This window comes from Paramisgurnus dabryanus, chromosome 5 (genome assembly GCF_030506205.2).
Source record: "Paramisgurnus dabryanus chromosome 5, PD_genome_1.1, whole genome shotgun sequence".
In the NCBI taxonomy this organism is placed as follows: domain Eukaryota; kingdom Metazoa; phylum Chordata; class Actinopteri; order Cypriniformes; family Cobitidae; genus Paramisgurnus; species Paramisgurnus dabryanus.
Genome location: NC_133341.1, coordinates 29,841,130 through 29,857,200, shown reverse-complemented (window position 1 = coordinate 29,857,200; position 16,071 = coordinate 29,841,130). Strand labels below are relative to the sequence as shown.

The window sequence follows — 16,071 nt, the reverse complement described above, 5'->3', positions numbered from 1 at the left end:
GATGTAAAAACGTGAATTGGAAAATAGGTGCTCTTTAATATAATTTTAGTCTTTTCTCAAAACTAACTTTTCTGAGCTATTTATTTGTTATGTCTGAAGATATATTTAAAGTCTGTTTTAATTTAAAATATATGAAACTAGCATTGTAACAATCATACATTTCTGATGAATGAGACATTTGAAATGAACTCAAATATATTTTTGGGGAGCATGACAGCAACATTTATAGTTGGGACATTAGTAGATGCATTAGTTTACTGTACCTCCCATCTTCTCAGTTCTCCAACGTGACAGATAAGTGAACCCATCTTAAGTAGGAAAAGGAGATAGCATATATAGCACTGTTGTGTTTCGTCACATTTCGTGTTGGGAACATTAATGCCGGTCTTCATGTCAATAGTTTGGCCTTGAGGAGTGAGTAGTTTTCTATTAAAAAGTGAATGAGTCATATGGGGGAGGGTAGGATTGAACTCATGGCTGTCCGGCAGAGCCAGTCACAGCCCGGGGTCTAAACTTGGATGGGGAGGGTCTTCAGTCAGCTGTTGTGTGCTGTGTCGACATTGTTGACCGGTAGACACACGGTGAATCACATATAAAACAGGAGAAAGATCACGAAGGTCTCACTCACGAAGTAAACTTCTCGAACAAAATTTGGACATAAAAACTGGTGCGCAATTACGCGCCTGGAGACCGGTCACGTTTTGTGTTCTTTAACTGTAAACAATATAGTCAGTTTTGCTTTAACTGATCGTGGACATCTGACAGCAAGCTTTTGGGACACAAAGTTCTCCAACTTTCACCATGGCAGAGGGGGATTATTATACTACGGGCAACCGACAGAGAGTCGCGCGGGATCCGTTCAGGGAACAGTCGCTCGCGTCGCGGTTCATGGGCGATGACTTTGGACTGTCACCGTTTCCCGACGACTTATCTATGGACTGGCCTGGCTGGGCGCGACCTCGATTGAGCGCGCGCCTCGACGCGCCCTGGAGCGGATCGTTGCGCTCGGGCTTCCCGATGACAAGCATGGGCGCCCCGCAGGGTTTCAGTTCTAGGTACAACGAGAGCCCTCGCAGAACCAGCTCGCCCCTGAGCAACCCGGACGAGCCGTGGAAAGTGTGCGTGAACGTGCACAGCTTCAATCCAGAGGAACTTAATGTCAAAACTAAAGACGGTTTTGTAGAGGTGTCAGGTGAGGAAAACGCATTATAGTCTTATAGCAAACTGTTTTAGGATCAGTCACACCTACTGGGCAACAAACAGCGTGTCCAAAGTCCTTTACTAAAAATTAACGATCGGTTTACCACAGTAACTATAACTACACTGTCAGGAAAAATGTTAAATGGTCCCTAGCTGTCACTAGGCCAGTAGCCTACCATTTAGAAAGGTCCATTAAAGTACAGGTATGTATATATCTGGACTCTTTGGTACCAATACGTACACCATTTGTTAACAATAGGTACTAATATGAACATTTCAGGTGCAAATGGTTTTTAAAAGGGTATCGCTAGGGATCATCATTGAGGAGCATTCAAGTTGGCATAGACTCGATGATTCTTGATGTTAACCGATATGTGTGAACCTGCCTACATGTGAAAATCCAAATATCCCAGCTTTTGTAATTTACTATTTTCTACATAAAACCATCTTACGTAAGGTAAAGAACATTCTGTGAAAATATAACCTTGATATCTTTAATATCCTTAAAATTCGAAAGTGGTCTCAGATTCGGTCCTCACAGTGTTTATGTCATACATATATCTGCTCCTATGTGTCCACAGTGACAATATGAGCGTGTAAGGCCTTTCGTATGACTTGCACAATACTACGTCTCTTAAGCAGCCACCTGTTGAGATAATTTAAGGATCTTTTACGCTATAATAATAAACAACACAGAGAATTAGATCTCATGAGGAGCCCCATGCTTCACTTTTTCATTTTTCCTGTTTGGCTAAATGAGTCAAGGTCACTAATTTCAGTGTTATAATACTCAAACATTAACCTTCTTAGTGTGTAAAATGAAAGGCCGCGGGGACGGTGGATGCCTGCCCTAGAAATACTTTTTATTTGCTGACCGTAACAGGAGGACAGAAGTTCAGGGTTCAGCCTCTCATGCGCTGGGATTTTTATAATCGCTCTGCTGGTATGCCAGCTGGGTCACTCAGTCACAGTGGGAGGAGGGTGGAAACAGATTTTGGTAATGTCACACAACCTCATTCTAGAAGTGCCCACACAGAGATATCAAAGAGAGGCTTTTATGATCTCAAAGCTCTGTTCTTTTTAACCTCCACTGAGTTCAGTTTTGGGGCACTTTGAAATTCAGCAAAATGTGAAGGGAGGGACAAAAACGTGAATTGTCAAGCAAATGCCAGTAACTACCGCAGATTTTGAGTGTCTTTGTTAAATATGGAAAGGGCCTACACTGTAAAATGTTAAAGGGACACTCCACTTTTTTGAAACTAAGCTAATTTTCCAGCTCCTCTAGAGTTAAACAATTGATTTTTACAGTTTTGGAATCCAATCAGCTGATCTCCGGGTCTGGCGGTACCACTTTTAGCATAGCTTAGCATAATTCATTGAATCTGATTAGACCATTAGCATCACGTTCATAAATAACCGAAGAGTTCCGATATTTTTTTTAATGATATTACGCAGTGCCCAAAATAGTCCCCTGCTATTAAAAGTTACCAAAGGGACTATTTTCAGGCACTGCATGATATCATTGCGCTTGTTGCAGTCATGGTACAGCAGAAAAGTCCTTGATTATTCCGCCAGAATGAGAGTATAGAAAATCGCAACTTTTAATTTTCTGTCGGTCTTAGTACACGATGTAACTACAGAAGAGTCAAGTTTTAAATAGGAAAAATATCGAAACTCTTTGGTAATTTTTTTTGCGTGATGCTAATGGTCTAATAAGATTCAATGGATTGTGCTAAGCTATGCTAAAAGTGGTACCGCCAGACCCAGAGATCAGCTGAATGGATTCCAAAACGGTAAAAATAAAATATGTAACTCTAGGGGAGCTGGAAAATGAGCCTGTTATAAAAAAGTGGAGTGTCCCTTTAAGTTGGATCAACTTAGAAAAATATTTCAAATGGTAACGCCTAAAATCTAAAGTTTTTTCAACTTAAATTTTCTCAGTTTAAGTTAAAATTTATGGTGATTTAAGTTAAAAATACTTCAACTGCTTGCACCTAAAATATTTAAACAATTTAAATTTAAATTTTTACTTAAAGTGAGAAAATTTGGGAAGAAAAAAGTTGATACAACTTTTACTTTTTACCGTGTACAGTAGGTTGTGGCAGTGCAAATAACTGTTTTTGATTTTCAATTTCAATTTTTGATTCAAACAATTACCAAAACAAGATAATCGAGGTAAAACATTTTTGTGCGATTAAAAATATAAATTGCATGCTGCTGGACCGATGTACACTTTGAAGGCATCACTGCTTTGACACGTAGCCTACTGCAACATTGACTTAATAAAAAGTTTAAAGAAATGCATGTTTTTAAAGTCACGGAGTAATCGCTTTAAATAAGCGTGATCTTACGACTTTTATTAAACCAAATGGTCGTAATTATGATTTTGCTCATAATCTAGCATCCCTACAGTAGGTAAATGTCCAGCCTGTCTTTATGAGAATTTGTATGTATTTTACGACGTGGCTAATTTGTAGGAATTCATACAAAGCCAAATCATACAAAAACGCACAAATGTGGTAGTATGAATTAAAGGGGACATTTTACGAGACTTTTTTTAAAATGTCAAATAAATCTTTGGTGTCCCCTGAGTATATGTGAAGTTTTAACTCTAAATGCCATATAGATAATTTATTATAAAATGTTAAAATTGCCACTTTGTAGGTGTGAGCAAAAATTTGACGTTTTTGGGTGTTTCCTTTAAAATGCAAATGAGCTGATCTCTGCATTAAATGGCAGTGCCGTGGTTGGATAGCTCAGATTTAGGGGTGGTATTATCCCCTTCTGACATCACAAGGAGAGCCACATTTCATTGACCTATTTTTTCACATGCTTGCAGAGAATGGTTTACCAAAACTAAGTTACTGGGTTGATCTTTTTCACTTTTTCTAGATTGATAGAAGCACTGAAGTCCCGATTATAGCTTTAAAACATGGAAAAATTGAGATTTTCATGATATGTCCCCTTTAATATGAATTAACCACCTCGTAAAATGTGTACAAATTACCATGAGATTGCGTTGAAATGTCTTGTCATTTGAAATGTCTATTTATGTGCTGATGTAGTTCTGTTGCTCAGAATGTGCTGGAAACTTGGAGGCTTCCAAAGTTGTTTCAAGCTGTTGACATTTTTATTGGCTGTTGTAAACACAGATCATATTGATGGGAGAATAATTAGTTAACTGTTTACATTTGTAGTGTGCTCAAGAGAGCCGGTTGTTATAGATATGTGGGATGTCCAGAGACACAGTTTGGTATGAATGGCATTCAGTAACCAGCAGCTGTGGAAAATAGAAAGTTCTAGATGCTTCTGAACAGGCCTGATTTAGCACTTTATAAATATATACTGTACAAACTCTTGCTGACTGTAGTATAGACACTTAAATGTGGAGAGATTTGTTCAGTACATCTGGTGAGGTTTAAAATCGGTCACATATTAAATATCCATACACGGCTGGAAAATTTTTGTGAAATTCAAGTCTCATAATCTAAATATGATTAAAGATTAATTTAACTCACTGATTTCTGATCTTTGACATGTCCTTACTGACCCTGTCTGTAATATCCAATAGTCCCATAATCTCATTATGAGTTTAGGAGCATCAAAGTTTGATTTTACATATATTGTAACTTCTGGACATGGTCATACTTAGTCAGAATTAAAGATATCAAGGTTAAATTTTTTACATTATGCAAGATCATTTTATATTCATGAATATCAGTCATGTGACCTTTTACGTCATTCCAGTTGCCTGCCGCCATCTTGAGGACCTACCGAGTACCAGTAGGCTACTGACAAGCATTGGCTAGCTTGCTACGATTTACGGATTTCTTATCTTTTACTGTCTATGATTCTTGCGGATACAGTAAAGGGCTACGAAAGACAACATTTCACACCTTGACTATCATTAAAAGAAATGCTACTTTAAAAAAATATATCTTGGTTAGGGTGTGATGCCTACTCGATCCCTGATGCGTTTTTCCAGCCGCTGTCCGCTGCTACCAAACTACCACTATTTTAAAACATAAGAAGGCGCGACACAACATGAAACTTTGCTCAAAGTATCACCTGGATCTCTACACATGAACGCAAGCATTGAGAACATTGTTTGTGTACACAGAGTTTACTAAAAAGAAAGATTTTGAACAATTGGCTATTACGGTGTCCGCTCGTCATCTTTGCCAGACGTAAATAATCGATTTCCGAATGAATGAATTTCATATGAGGCTCCTTTTTCAACTAGGTGGTCAATATTGTTTTTTACATGCGACAAAACGGATTTATACGGAACTATGCTTTAGGAGATATCAATCTTTACTCTCCTCCCTCCTTACGTCGCATTCGGAGATCGATACATCTTGACTGGGAAGATGGCGGCGAGCAAACACCAAAACAATCAAAGTCAGTTGTTCAAAACCTATTTTTAAGTAAACTCTGTGTACACAAACAATGTTCTCAATGCTCGAGTTCATGTGTAGAGACACAGGTGATACTTCGAGCAAAGTGTGATGTTGTGTCGCGCCTTCTTAGTGTTGTAAAAATAGCGATTTTGATGCTCACAACATATTGAAGGCATAGCTTCTAGTTCTTTTGCGACCACTTCAGGTACTCAAAATGGCGGAAGACAAGTTTGAGGAGTGACGTCAGCTGATATTCATGAATAGAAAACACAGCTTCATCACATATATTCGTTCAGGTCCTATTGAGTGTTATACCATCAGTGTATTAAAGTTGAGCAGCATATGATGGAAGTACGATTGTATCAATCACCTCGAATCGAAACATCGATCTCTGTTTTAACAACTTTCATCATCTTTTCACCAGGAAAACACGAGGAGAAGCAAGATGAGGGCGGAATTGTTACCAAAAACTTCACAAAGAAAATTCAGTAAGTATGCCATTTGTATCCCTTCAGGAACCTTCTAGAAAGATGAAGTAACTTCCAGAGGAATGTCTCTGTGAGTTATTACAAGCGACACAAAGCATTTCTACCCCCCCCCACACACACACACACACCTCTCCTCTTTCTTACTCTTTAGAGAATCAAATTGGATGGCAGCTGGCAATGAAAGAGAATCAATGTTACAGATAAAATAACAGCAAACTCTTAAGAGTGAGACGAACCATCGAAACATCACACGTCTCTGATGTCTGCAGTAATTAAGTGACAAAGTGATGCAATTTTTGTAGCTCTGCAGCGCGGAGAGAGAAAGAGTTTTAAAAAAGATAAACTGAACAACAACAAGACTAATAGCATTAAATAAATAAATATGACTGTTATTGTGGAGCCCATTTACTTCCATAGTATTCTTTTTTTCTACTATGGAAGTGAATGGGCCCCACGAACGGTTTGGTTACAAACGATTCTCAAAATATCTTCCTATGTGTTCATCAGAACAAAGAAATGTATACAGGTTTGTAACACCATGGGTGTGTAAATGATGACAGAATTTTCCTTTTTGGGTGAACTATCCCTTTCATTTTTGTCCCATCAATGTTGTCATTGTTAAAGGGATAGTTCGGCCAAAAATGATATTAAACCCATGATTTACTCACCCCCAAGCTGTCCGAGTTGCATATGTCCATCGTTTTTCAGACAAACACATTTTCAGATATTTTAGAAAATGTTTTAGATCTTTCAGTTGATTAAATGTAATGTTAGGGTAAATGTAATGTAAGTGGGCGGAGCTTTATCAGTGTGACCTCACATTGATAGGAGAATCAAAACGGCATGTCTAATGAGACTGTCGATGCTTTGGTAATGTGGATAATCAAAAACATAGAGTGGGTGGATTTTTTTTATTGTAGGGTGGTTGAGTTCACACACTGCCAACACACATTATGCCCAAACATATGCCCATTGCATAATAGGTGCCTTTTCAATCTCATGCCATATATATTGTATGTTCTAATTTATTTGTTTTGCTATTTGCCCATCAGTAAAAGAGCTGCATGTTTGAGTCACATGGCTTAGCCCTTGTTTTTAAATCCTATTGGACTTCCTGAAAACCACATGGAGGTGTGGGAAATCTTTAGCATTGCCGTGCTAATTGAATAGCATCAGGTCACTAAAGTCGACTGTAAAGTTTATGTAAACTCCACAGAAGCTTGGCAACGAGTGTGGATCCTTAACTGCAGCCATATTTGGCCATGATGACACAAAGTCGAGGGTCTCGCTTTTGCTCTCTCTCTCTCTCCTATTCTCTCAATGTATTTCCCAAGGTATGCTTTCAAAAAAAGCTCTGTTTAAAGCTGTGGTGAGACTTTCTACCTAGACAGCGTTTTATTAAATGTAATCCTGTCCCCGATGCTGTTGTTTTATACAGTAGGCATCATCATTCTAAGGCAGCATTGTCTGTATCCTTTATGCAGAATACAATCCCAGAATGCACTGCAACAAGTTCAAAAAAATGTAATACAATATGGCACAGACCTCAAGAGAATTATGCTTCATAAATATATTTAATAACATGTTGACTGCGATGTATGTCTATTTTCATGCTAGCGTCAGGTCGAAATACGCTAGTTATGCTAATACTACATGATATTATGCTAAATGCTAAAACATGGATAATGTATAAAGTAACATAGTGACCAATGTATGGTAACCCATACTTGGAATGTGACCTCTGCATTGAGTGGTACCATAGCATTATGTTAGTAACGCAAAAGGTCAGGGAACACACATGCTGATAAAAATGTATTCCTTGCAATGCACTGTACGCCGCTTTGGATAAAAGCATCTGCTGAATGCATAAATAGAGCAGTGGGCAGCTAACACTGCAGTGCCTGGGGAGCAATGGGGAACAAGTGCATTGCTCAAGGGCACATCAGTTGCAACCTGCTGGCTGTGAGACTCGAACCCATGACCTTCAGGTTACAAGCCAGGCTCTATTTTGCTTGAGAAATGTTGATTCTCCCATGCATTTCAAATGCACATACAGAGTTGTTCCTTACATAAGGGGTTTCAAATTAAAGGATTAGTTCACCCCAAAATGACGATTTTATCATAAATCACTTACCCCTGTGTCGTTCTAAACCACATAGTCCTCTGAATTAGTCCATTTTCATAAAAGTAAAATCCTGATAGTTTACTCACGTCATCCAAAATGTTTATGTCTTTCTTTGTTCAGTCGAGACGAAATAAGGTTTTTTGAGAAAAACATTCCAGGACTTTATTGGACCCCAACCGTTTACAGTTTCAATGCAGTTTAAAGTTGCTGTTTCAACGCAGTTTCAAAGAGCTCTAAACTATCCCAATAGAGGCAAAAGGGTCTTATCTAGCAAAACGATTGCCAAGAACAAAACAAAATAAGCACTTTTAAACCACAACTTCTTGTATTGCACTAGCGTGTGATGCGCCAACATAACCTTACGTAAGGCGTTATCACATCAAACGGTCGTGTGTGTCGTATGTGAAACTACCGCTTTAGTGTTAACAAGTGTGGAGAAAGAGGACCGTTCTGACGTTGATGTATGTCAAATGATACTAATTAATGTCAGTTTATCGTATAACATGGTCCGCAAATGTGCCTTTCACATATGTGTGACCTTTTGACGTCATTACGCAATTAACAAAAAGTTGTGGTAAAAAGTAATTTATTTGACAAAACTGATGATTGTTTTGCTAGATAAGACCCTTACGCCTCGTTTGGGATCGTTTGGAGCTGCATTAAAACTGTAATTTTAAACTGCATTGAAACTGTAAACTGTTGGGGTCTATTAAAGTCCATTAAAATAAGAAAAATCTTGCAATGTTTTCCTCAAAAAACTTAACTTCTTCTCGACTGAACAAAGAAAGACATCAACATTTTGGATGACATGGGGCTGAGTAAATTATCATTTTTTTTTTTTTTATGAAAGTGGAGTAATCCTTTAATGCACGATAGCTCAATAAGTTTAAAACTGAAGGTGTTGGAAGGTGAGCTAAAGTGAAATTGAGCTTCATGCAAATCTACGACCTCTGCAGTGCTTTTAAAAAGTTACAGAGTAATAACATTTAGTGATATATGACTGATATAAAGAATGAATTATTAAACGTCATGAAACCTTTCTTTATCCTCTCGAAGAACTAAAGCAGTCCCTACAAACTGTTGAAACAGAAGACATTGCTTTTGCAGTAAGGATTGCCTCTGTATGATATCACCATCCATTCATGTTAAAAACAAGTTACACCCTTTCTCTGTAGAGTAGATATGAGTTTATGGTAATCCTGCCTTAAAGGCATCAAATTTAAACAGAGAAAGAGAGAGAGAGAGAGAGAGAGAGAGAGAGAGAGAGAGAGAGAGATAGTTTGTTCTCATTAAACTGGCAGCAGATAGTCTGCCTGCCGGATGATTAGACCGGTGTGTAGATGGAAATTTCTGGTGATAAACTTTGCATCAGGAGGCGATTTGTAATAATTGGCAACAGACTCCATTTCTGAGTCCAGCACCTGAAGCAGGGTCTATCTCTCTCCTTCTCTCTCTCTTTCTCTCTCTCTCTTTGCTTAAAAAAGTAAAAATCACAGAAATGCTTTGAGAATTATCTTCTTGCCACAAGCTGCCATACAGAAAATGAAGTTTTTTTTTAAATTATATAAAAATGAGATTATGCTGAACACACAAAGGTGTAATGAGTGCAGTTCCCAAAATTTCAGTCCATATTAAACCCAGACTTTAACTCAATCAGGTCAGTTCGACCATCGGTCTGTACTACTGTATGTGATTTTTTTAAAGGGTTATTTCAGCCCAAAATGAAAATTTTTCAGCGATTATGCAACCTCGAGGTGATCCAAACCTACACTGTTAAAAATCAAAGGTGATAGGTTTGCTCTCTCTGAAGGTTTAGAGCTCTGGTGCAGAGCTCCCTTCGAGAACAGCAAGCCAAGTTAATTTACCATTAATCATTAAAGGGAACATACCATAAAAATCTGACTTTTTCCATGTTTAAGTGCTATAATTGGGTCCCCAGTGCTTTTATCAACCTAGAAAATATGAAAAGATCGACCCAGCAACTTAGTTTTGGTAAAACATTCTCTACAAGCATGTGAAAAAATAGGTAATTGAAATTTGGCGTTCTTGGTGATGTCAGAAGGGGATAATACCGCCCGTTAATCTGCACTATTCAACCACGCCACTGCCATTTAGTGCAGAGATCAACTCATTTGCATTTTAAAGGACACACCCAAAAACAGCACATTTTCGCTCACACCTACAAAGTGGCAATTTTAACATGTTATAATAAATTATCTATTTGGTATTTTGAGCTAAAACTTCACATATGTACTCTGGGGACACCAAAGATTTATTTGACATCTTAAAAAAGTCTGGTGAAATGTCCCCTTTAAGACCTAAATGCGCAGGTGAACTAGTGAACCAGTTTTTACCAAAAGTTGTTTACCATACTGATATCTCAGATGTCAATATTTGGTGGTTTAAATACCTATGCAAGTTTTTTAAAGCATTTTGAATCATTTTCCATGGTTAAAGGAAAACACCACAGAATTAATACATACAGTACCTATCTTGAATGTGTTAGCATTTAGCCTAGCTAGTGATATATCGGGCAGATTTTTGCGAGTTTTATGTGTATCGGCATCGATCAATATGTGGCTGCTGTGTTCGACGATTTTTTCCGCCATTATTTACAGACAGAGTGCTGGAAGCTGCAAGCGATTGCAGGTCATGTGACTAAAAACAACCAACCTTTCCATGACAACATCAAAAGCTAATAGCTGATCATAGCTGGACAAAGCGGGTTTTTATTTCTCATCTCTATATATATATTTGTAGTAGTAAAGTGCTAGAAATCAATATCCTTTTCTGATAGTTTCTCGTCATTGTGGAGAGTGCAGTTCATGGTTCCATAGCACCTGTTTTTACTATTTGTTAAATATAGTTTTTTTTTTTTAAGTTCAATAAATGTTACTTTTTTAATTTGAGACTTGTAACATTTGGCATCAGTATTGGCTCCAAATATTGGGTCAAGAAAATTGGCAGTCTGTTTCGGTCATCGGCTAAGGCTGATAAAACAAAAATTTGGATCGGCATGCGCACTAAAAAATCCATATCGGTTGATCCCTAACCCTAGCCCCATTAATTCCTATGGCTCCAAACAGGGATGAATTAAGAAGCCACCAAACACTTCCATGTTTTCCCTTTTTAAAGACGAGTAAGTATGGTGGCACAAAATAACACTTTTGTTTGGAGCCATAGAAATGAATGGGGCTAGGCTATTTAAGAAGCGCTGTAAAGAGATTAAAGGTGAACGCATAAAAAAAAGATGGGTATGTATTAATTCATCTAAGTTGAGGTAAGAGAACATTGTAAAATATTGAAAAATGGTGGTGTTTTCCTTTAAGTAAGTGCAATTTTTAAAATTGTCACATAGACCATAGCGGAGATATGTCATGTCCATAACGCTGTTTCTTCCTCAGAAATGTGAATACAAAAATGACAAAAAATAAATATTAAATAGGGATGAACCGATCGGCCATAATCGTATCAGTCGATAAAAGTATTTTTTCACACTATCAGCAATCGGCCGATTTATCAAAAAACAGCCAATAGTCATGGCCGATATATCCTGTCAATCAAAAGAGAACAGGAAAATGCAATGAATTTGAGCTCTGTGTTTAGAAAATGCAAAGACACCAGTAGTTTAACATTTAACATATTACCACTCATTATATGAATAAATAACGTTCAGAAAATGTATTCTTCAAAATGTAATTAATGGAAGCTATATATAGCCACCAAAATATCGCCATTGGTAGATATCAGTCTGAATAATCTGTATCGGTGGAAAATGTAATATCGGTGAATCTCTATTATTAAATGTTCTTTTAAGAGCCGTTTCTTCTCCATATTGCTTCTGGGTTTGTGCATTTTAATTCACTGAATTCCTACAAAAAGTGTTGTCTCCCAAAAAACACCTTTACCAAAGAGATTTTTCTGAATTTTCATTCCTTTATGCAATAATAGCAAACAATGACCAAGGGCTTTCAGGCTCCAAAAGGACAAAAGTGCATTAAAAATGCAATAAACCTAAGCCATGTTACAAAGCACCGTAAATATGCTTACCCTTTTGTGAAAATTAGGAAAGAAATATGGGTTTAAATGATGCTAAAATGCTTGTCCTTATATAAACTATTGCATCCATACAGGCCGTCTCTGAATCAAATTAGACCTTACTTGTTTGTCTTTCTTGGTGCAAGGGTGCAGTCCAAATCATATTTATTCATTTCTTTTCTGCAAACACATTCTCACAGTCCTGAATTTATTTTCACAGGATACCAACCGATGTGGATCCTCTCACTGTGTTTGCTTCTTTATCTCCGGAGGGGGTTCTCATTATTGAAGCCAGACAGACCCCTCCGTATTACCTCTACTGCAACGAGATGCCCGCAGAACCCATAGAAGAACCCGAGGCAAGACCTCAGGAACCCAGCATGGCTTAAACGCCACTTTTTGAAGCTCAGAGCTGACAGGGAGTTAGCAGGGTGTCTCTTGGCCGTGGTATTTGTTCCAAGCAAGTGCTAAAATGTCTAGTTTTATCATTTTTATTCATTTTCTTAATCAAAAAGTCATTAATTTGTTAACAAAGCTAGTGAAATCAGCTCTGTAGTCCATACATTGATTGTTTTTTACATGGTACGCGATTGGATCAAATACCCGCAGCCTTTAGTCACTAAATGGATGAAGATAAACAAATGCAAAAGTGCTACCAATTAGGTAGCAAGGGAAATACGAAGCCAGCTTTCTGTTTTGAAAAGTTTTTTAATCGGTTCTGCCAGACTCAGCCAGTCTTAAATTAGACACACCCCTAAAGACATGCATACATTGTAAAAATTTATTTAATCTAATGAAGTAAGTTACATGCTTGCTTTAAATTTTTGAGTTAATTCAACTCAAAAATATTAGTTTATACAACTTTTTTTTTGAGTCAACTAATATTTTTAAGTCAAATCAACTTAAAATTGTAAGGCTACCCGTTGACTTACTTTTTAAGTTAAACCAACAAAACATTTAGTTTTACAGTGTAGAGACAATGGGTTGTATTAGGAGATCATCTTAATGTCACATGTTGGACATTTTTTATAAATGTGACCCAGCCTGTGAGCTCAGTGAAGTCACTTTTTAATAATTATATTAAGAGAGTTTAACTAACTTGCTTAGCAAAATTCTCATCGAACTGGTTGCTCTGCCGTTATGATAGTTCACCTTTCAATAGAAAACTTTCTACTAATTATATTTATTTTAAAGAGATGACCCTGTCTGTGAAATCCAAAACTCCCATAATCTCATTATGTTTATTGATGTCACAACGATTTTAATCTTCAATCTTGACCTTATGTCAATAATAACGATATTAAGGTTATATTCCCATACAGAAAAAAAAATATTTTTTCGAATATAATTTTACATTTATTTTAAAATATCAAAAATATTGCCAAAAATATATGTGCTTAAATTTGTTTACAAAAATGTATTTTTCACCAATATTTTATATTTTTAAAACATTTATATTCGCATTGTATTGGATAAAAACTCTGTATACACAACAGGTTTGAAAAGGTTCAAATTAAAAGTAATTTCAACTGCAAAAATATATTTATAATTTTATATTTTATACATATGCCTACTTAAACATTTTATACAAACTTTGATATTTAAGCTAGGAAAAATTTTGCAGTATGGGCTGTAAAATTAGAAATGTATTAGTTGTCCCTGAAATATGTTAATATATGCAGGTTAAAACTAAATTAAAATTCAAAATATATTTAATAAAGCTTTACTTTCTACAAAATGTATTAAGCATATATTTAACATTTATTTTTGGCCAGAGAAATTTATTTATTTTTTTGTATGAGTTATCACAGAATGGCCTATATTACGTAGATGATTTTATGTACAAAACAGTAAATAACAAAAAACTACTTTATCTGGGTTTTCACTGCAGGCAGGGTCACATTTATTGTACACAAGTCAATTTAAGCAGCTCTGTTTCTCAGTTATTTTGGCCCCGAGTATAAATGTCTCGTGCAGATCGTGGCTATATTTGAGTCATCTGAATATGTGTCACATTGAACTTTTGTATGAGCGCTGGAGTTCTTTCTCAAGGGCTGTTATAGTCTTCTCTTTTTTTTTGTGCATTTATTTCTGTGTAGGATTGTATGCTATGCGTTTTTATATTAAATAAAATTTATAAGAGTAAGCATTTCATTTTCTTTGCAAATCTATGTATGGTTAATAAATTCAATAAAATGAATTACATATGAGCAGTGCCGTTTTTCTCGCTGTTGTACCTGGTTGTGTATTTCTTTTTCTGATGTTAACAAAATTCTTAATGCCTCTCGTCTTGCATGTTTACAACCGTAATTAAATATTTAGGCTAATTTAATTAAATATCCACTGTGTAGATTTTTACCCCTTCCTTTTGAAATGAATAGAGAAGCTACAGTAGCCGAGCAGATTGTCAGTTTAGGGCTAGTGTACAAACATGCCGGTGCAAAATGTAAGGGGGACCCATGGTGTATGTAGATAAAAACTGCTCATTCTGACGTAATAAAAACAAAAAGTTAATTTTGTAAGGTCTTTATTCACAGCTGATAATATAGTTGCTATATACACAATGCTCCCTTAATCTGAGCTCTGTTCAAATATTTGGCCACGTTTAACTCCCCAAGCAAGCAATTTTGCCTTTAAAAGACGTCTATAGCAGACGTCAAAAGGCTGGGCTGTCAGTGAAACTGTAGTTGATGTCTAACCGTAGCCCAAAAATAACTGAAATAAAATAAATATATAAATAAAACCAAAGATCTTGCAATAACTGTTGACTTTGCATACATGATGGTATATTATGCACCTTGCATGTTTGTATCCAATTTCAAGTTTATTTCGGCTAGAAGTGGGTTACTTAGCCGGACTATAATGAGCCTTAAAGCATTAGTCCGTTTTCTTAAAAAAAATCCAGATAATTTACTCACCACCATGTCATCCAAAATGTTGATGTCTTTCTTTGTTCAGTCAAGAAGAAATTATGTTTTTTGAGGAAAACATTCCAGGATTTTTCTCATTTTAATGGACTTTAAAAGAGCCCAACATTTAATACTTAACTCAACACTTAACGTTTTTTTTCAACGGAGTTTCAAAGGACTATAAACGATCCCAAACGAGGCATAAGGGTCTTATCTAGCAAAACGATTGTCATTTTTGACAAGAAAAAAAAATGCACTTTTAAACCACAACTTCTCGTCTAGATCCGGTCGTGATGCGCCAGCGTGACCCCACGTAATACGTCATGACGTCAAGAGGTCACAGAGGACGAACGCGAAACTCCGCCCCAGTGTTTACAAGTGTGGTGAAAGAGGACCGTTCCTACATTGTTGTATGTCAACTGATACTAATTAATGTCTTTGTGTCAGTTTATTGTTTAAAATGGTCCGCAAATGTGCGTTTTATATATGTAACACGTGACCTCTCTACGTCACTACGCATTTACGTTAGGTCACGCAGGAAAGGACCTAGACAAGAAGTTGTGGTTTAAAAGTGCATATCTTTTATTTTTCTTGTCAAAAATGACAATCGTTTTGCTAGATAAGACCCTCATGCCTCGTTTGGGATCGTTTAGAGTCCTTTGAAACTCCGTTGAAAAAAACTGTTACGTGTTGAGTTAAGTAAATGTTGGGCTCTATTAAAGTCTATTAAAATGAGAAAAACTCTGCAATGTTTTCCTCAAAAAACATAATTTCTTCTCGACTGAACAAAGAAAGACATCAACATTTTGGATGACATGGTGGTGAGTAAATTATCAGGATTTTTTTTTTTAAGAAAATTGACTATTCCTTTAACTCATTCCCCGCCAGCATTTTTTGTGATTTTCACAGAA

At 36.6% G+C, this 16,071-nt stretch overlaps 1 protein-coding gene across 1 annotated transcript; it reads left to right on the top strand.

Annotated features, from left to right (window-relative positions):
• The first annotated feature begins 557 nt into the window (after positions 1-557).
• Positions 558-14,461, top strand: hspb8 (heat shock protein b8). Its single transcript, XM_065250848.2, has 3 exons — positions 558-1,192; positions 6,025-6,088; positions 12,472-14,461. Exons 1-3 carry the CDS (start codon positions 802-804, stop codon positions 12,638-12,640), a joined length of 624 nt encoding a protein of 207 aa, XP_065106920.1. The 5' UTR covers positions 558-801; the 3' UTR covers positions 12,641-14,461.
• Positions 14,462-16,071: the final 1,610 nt, after the last annotated feature.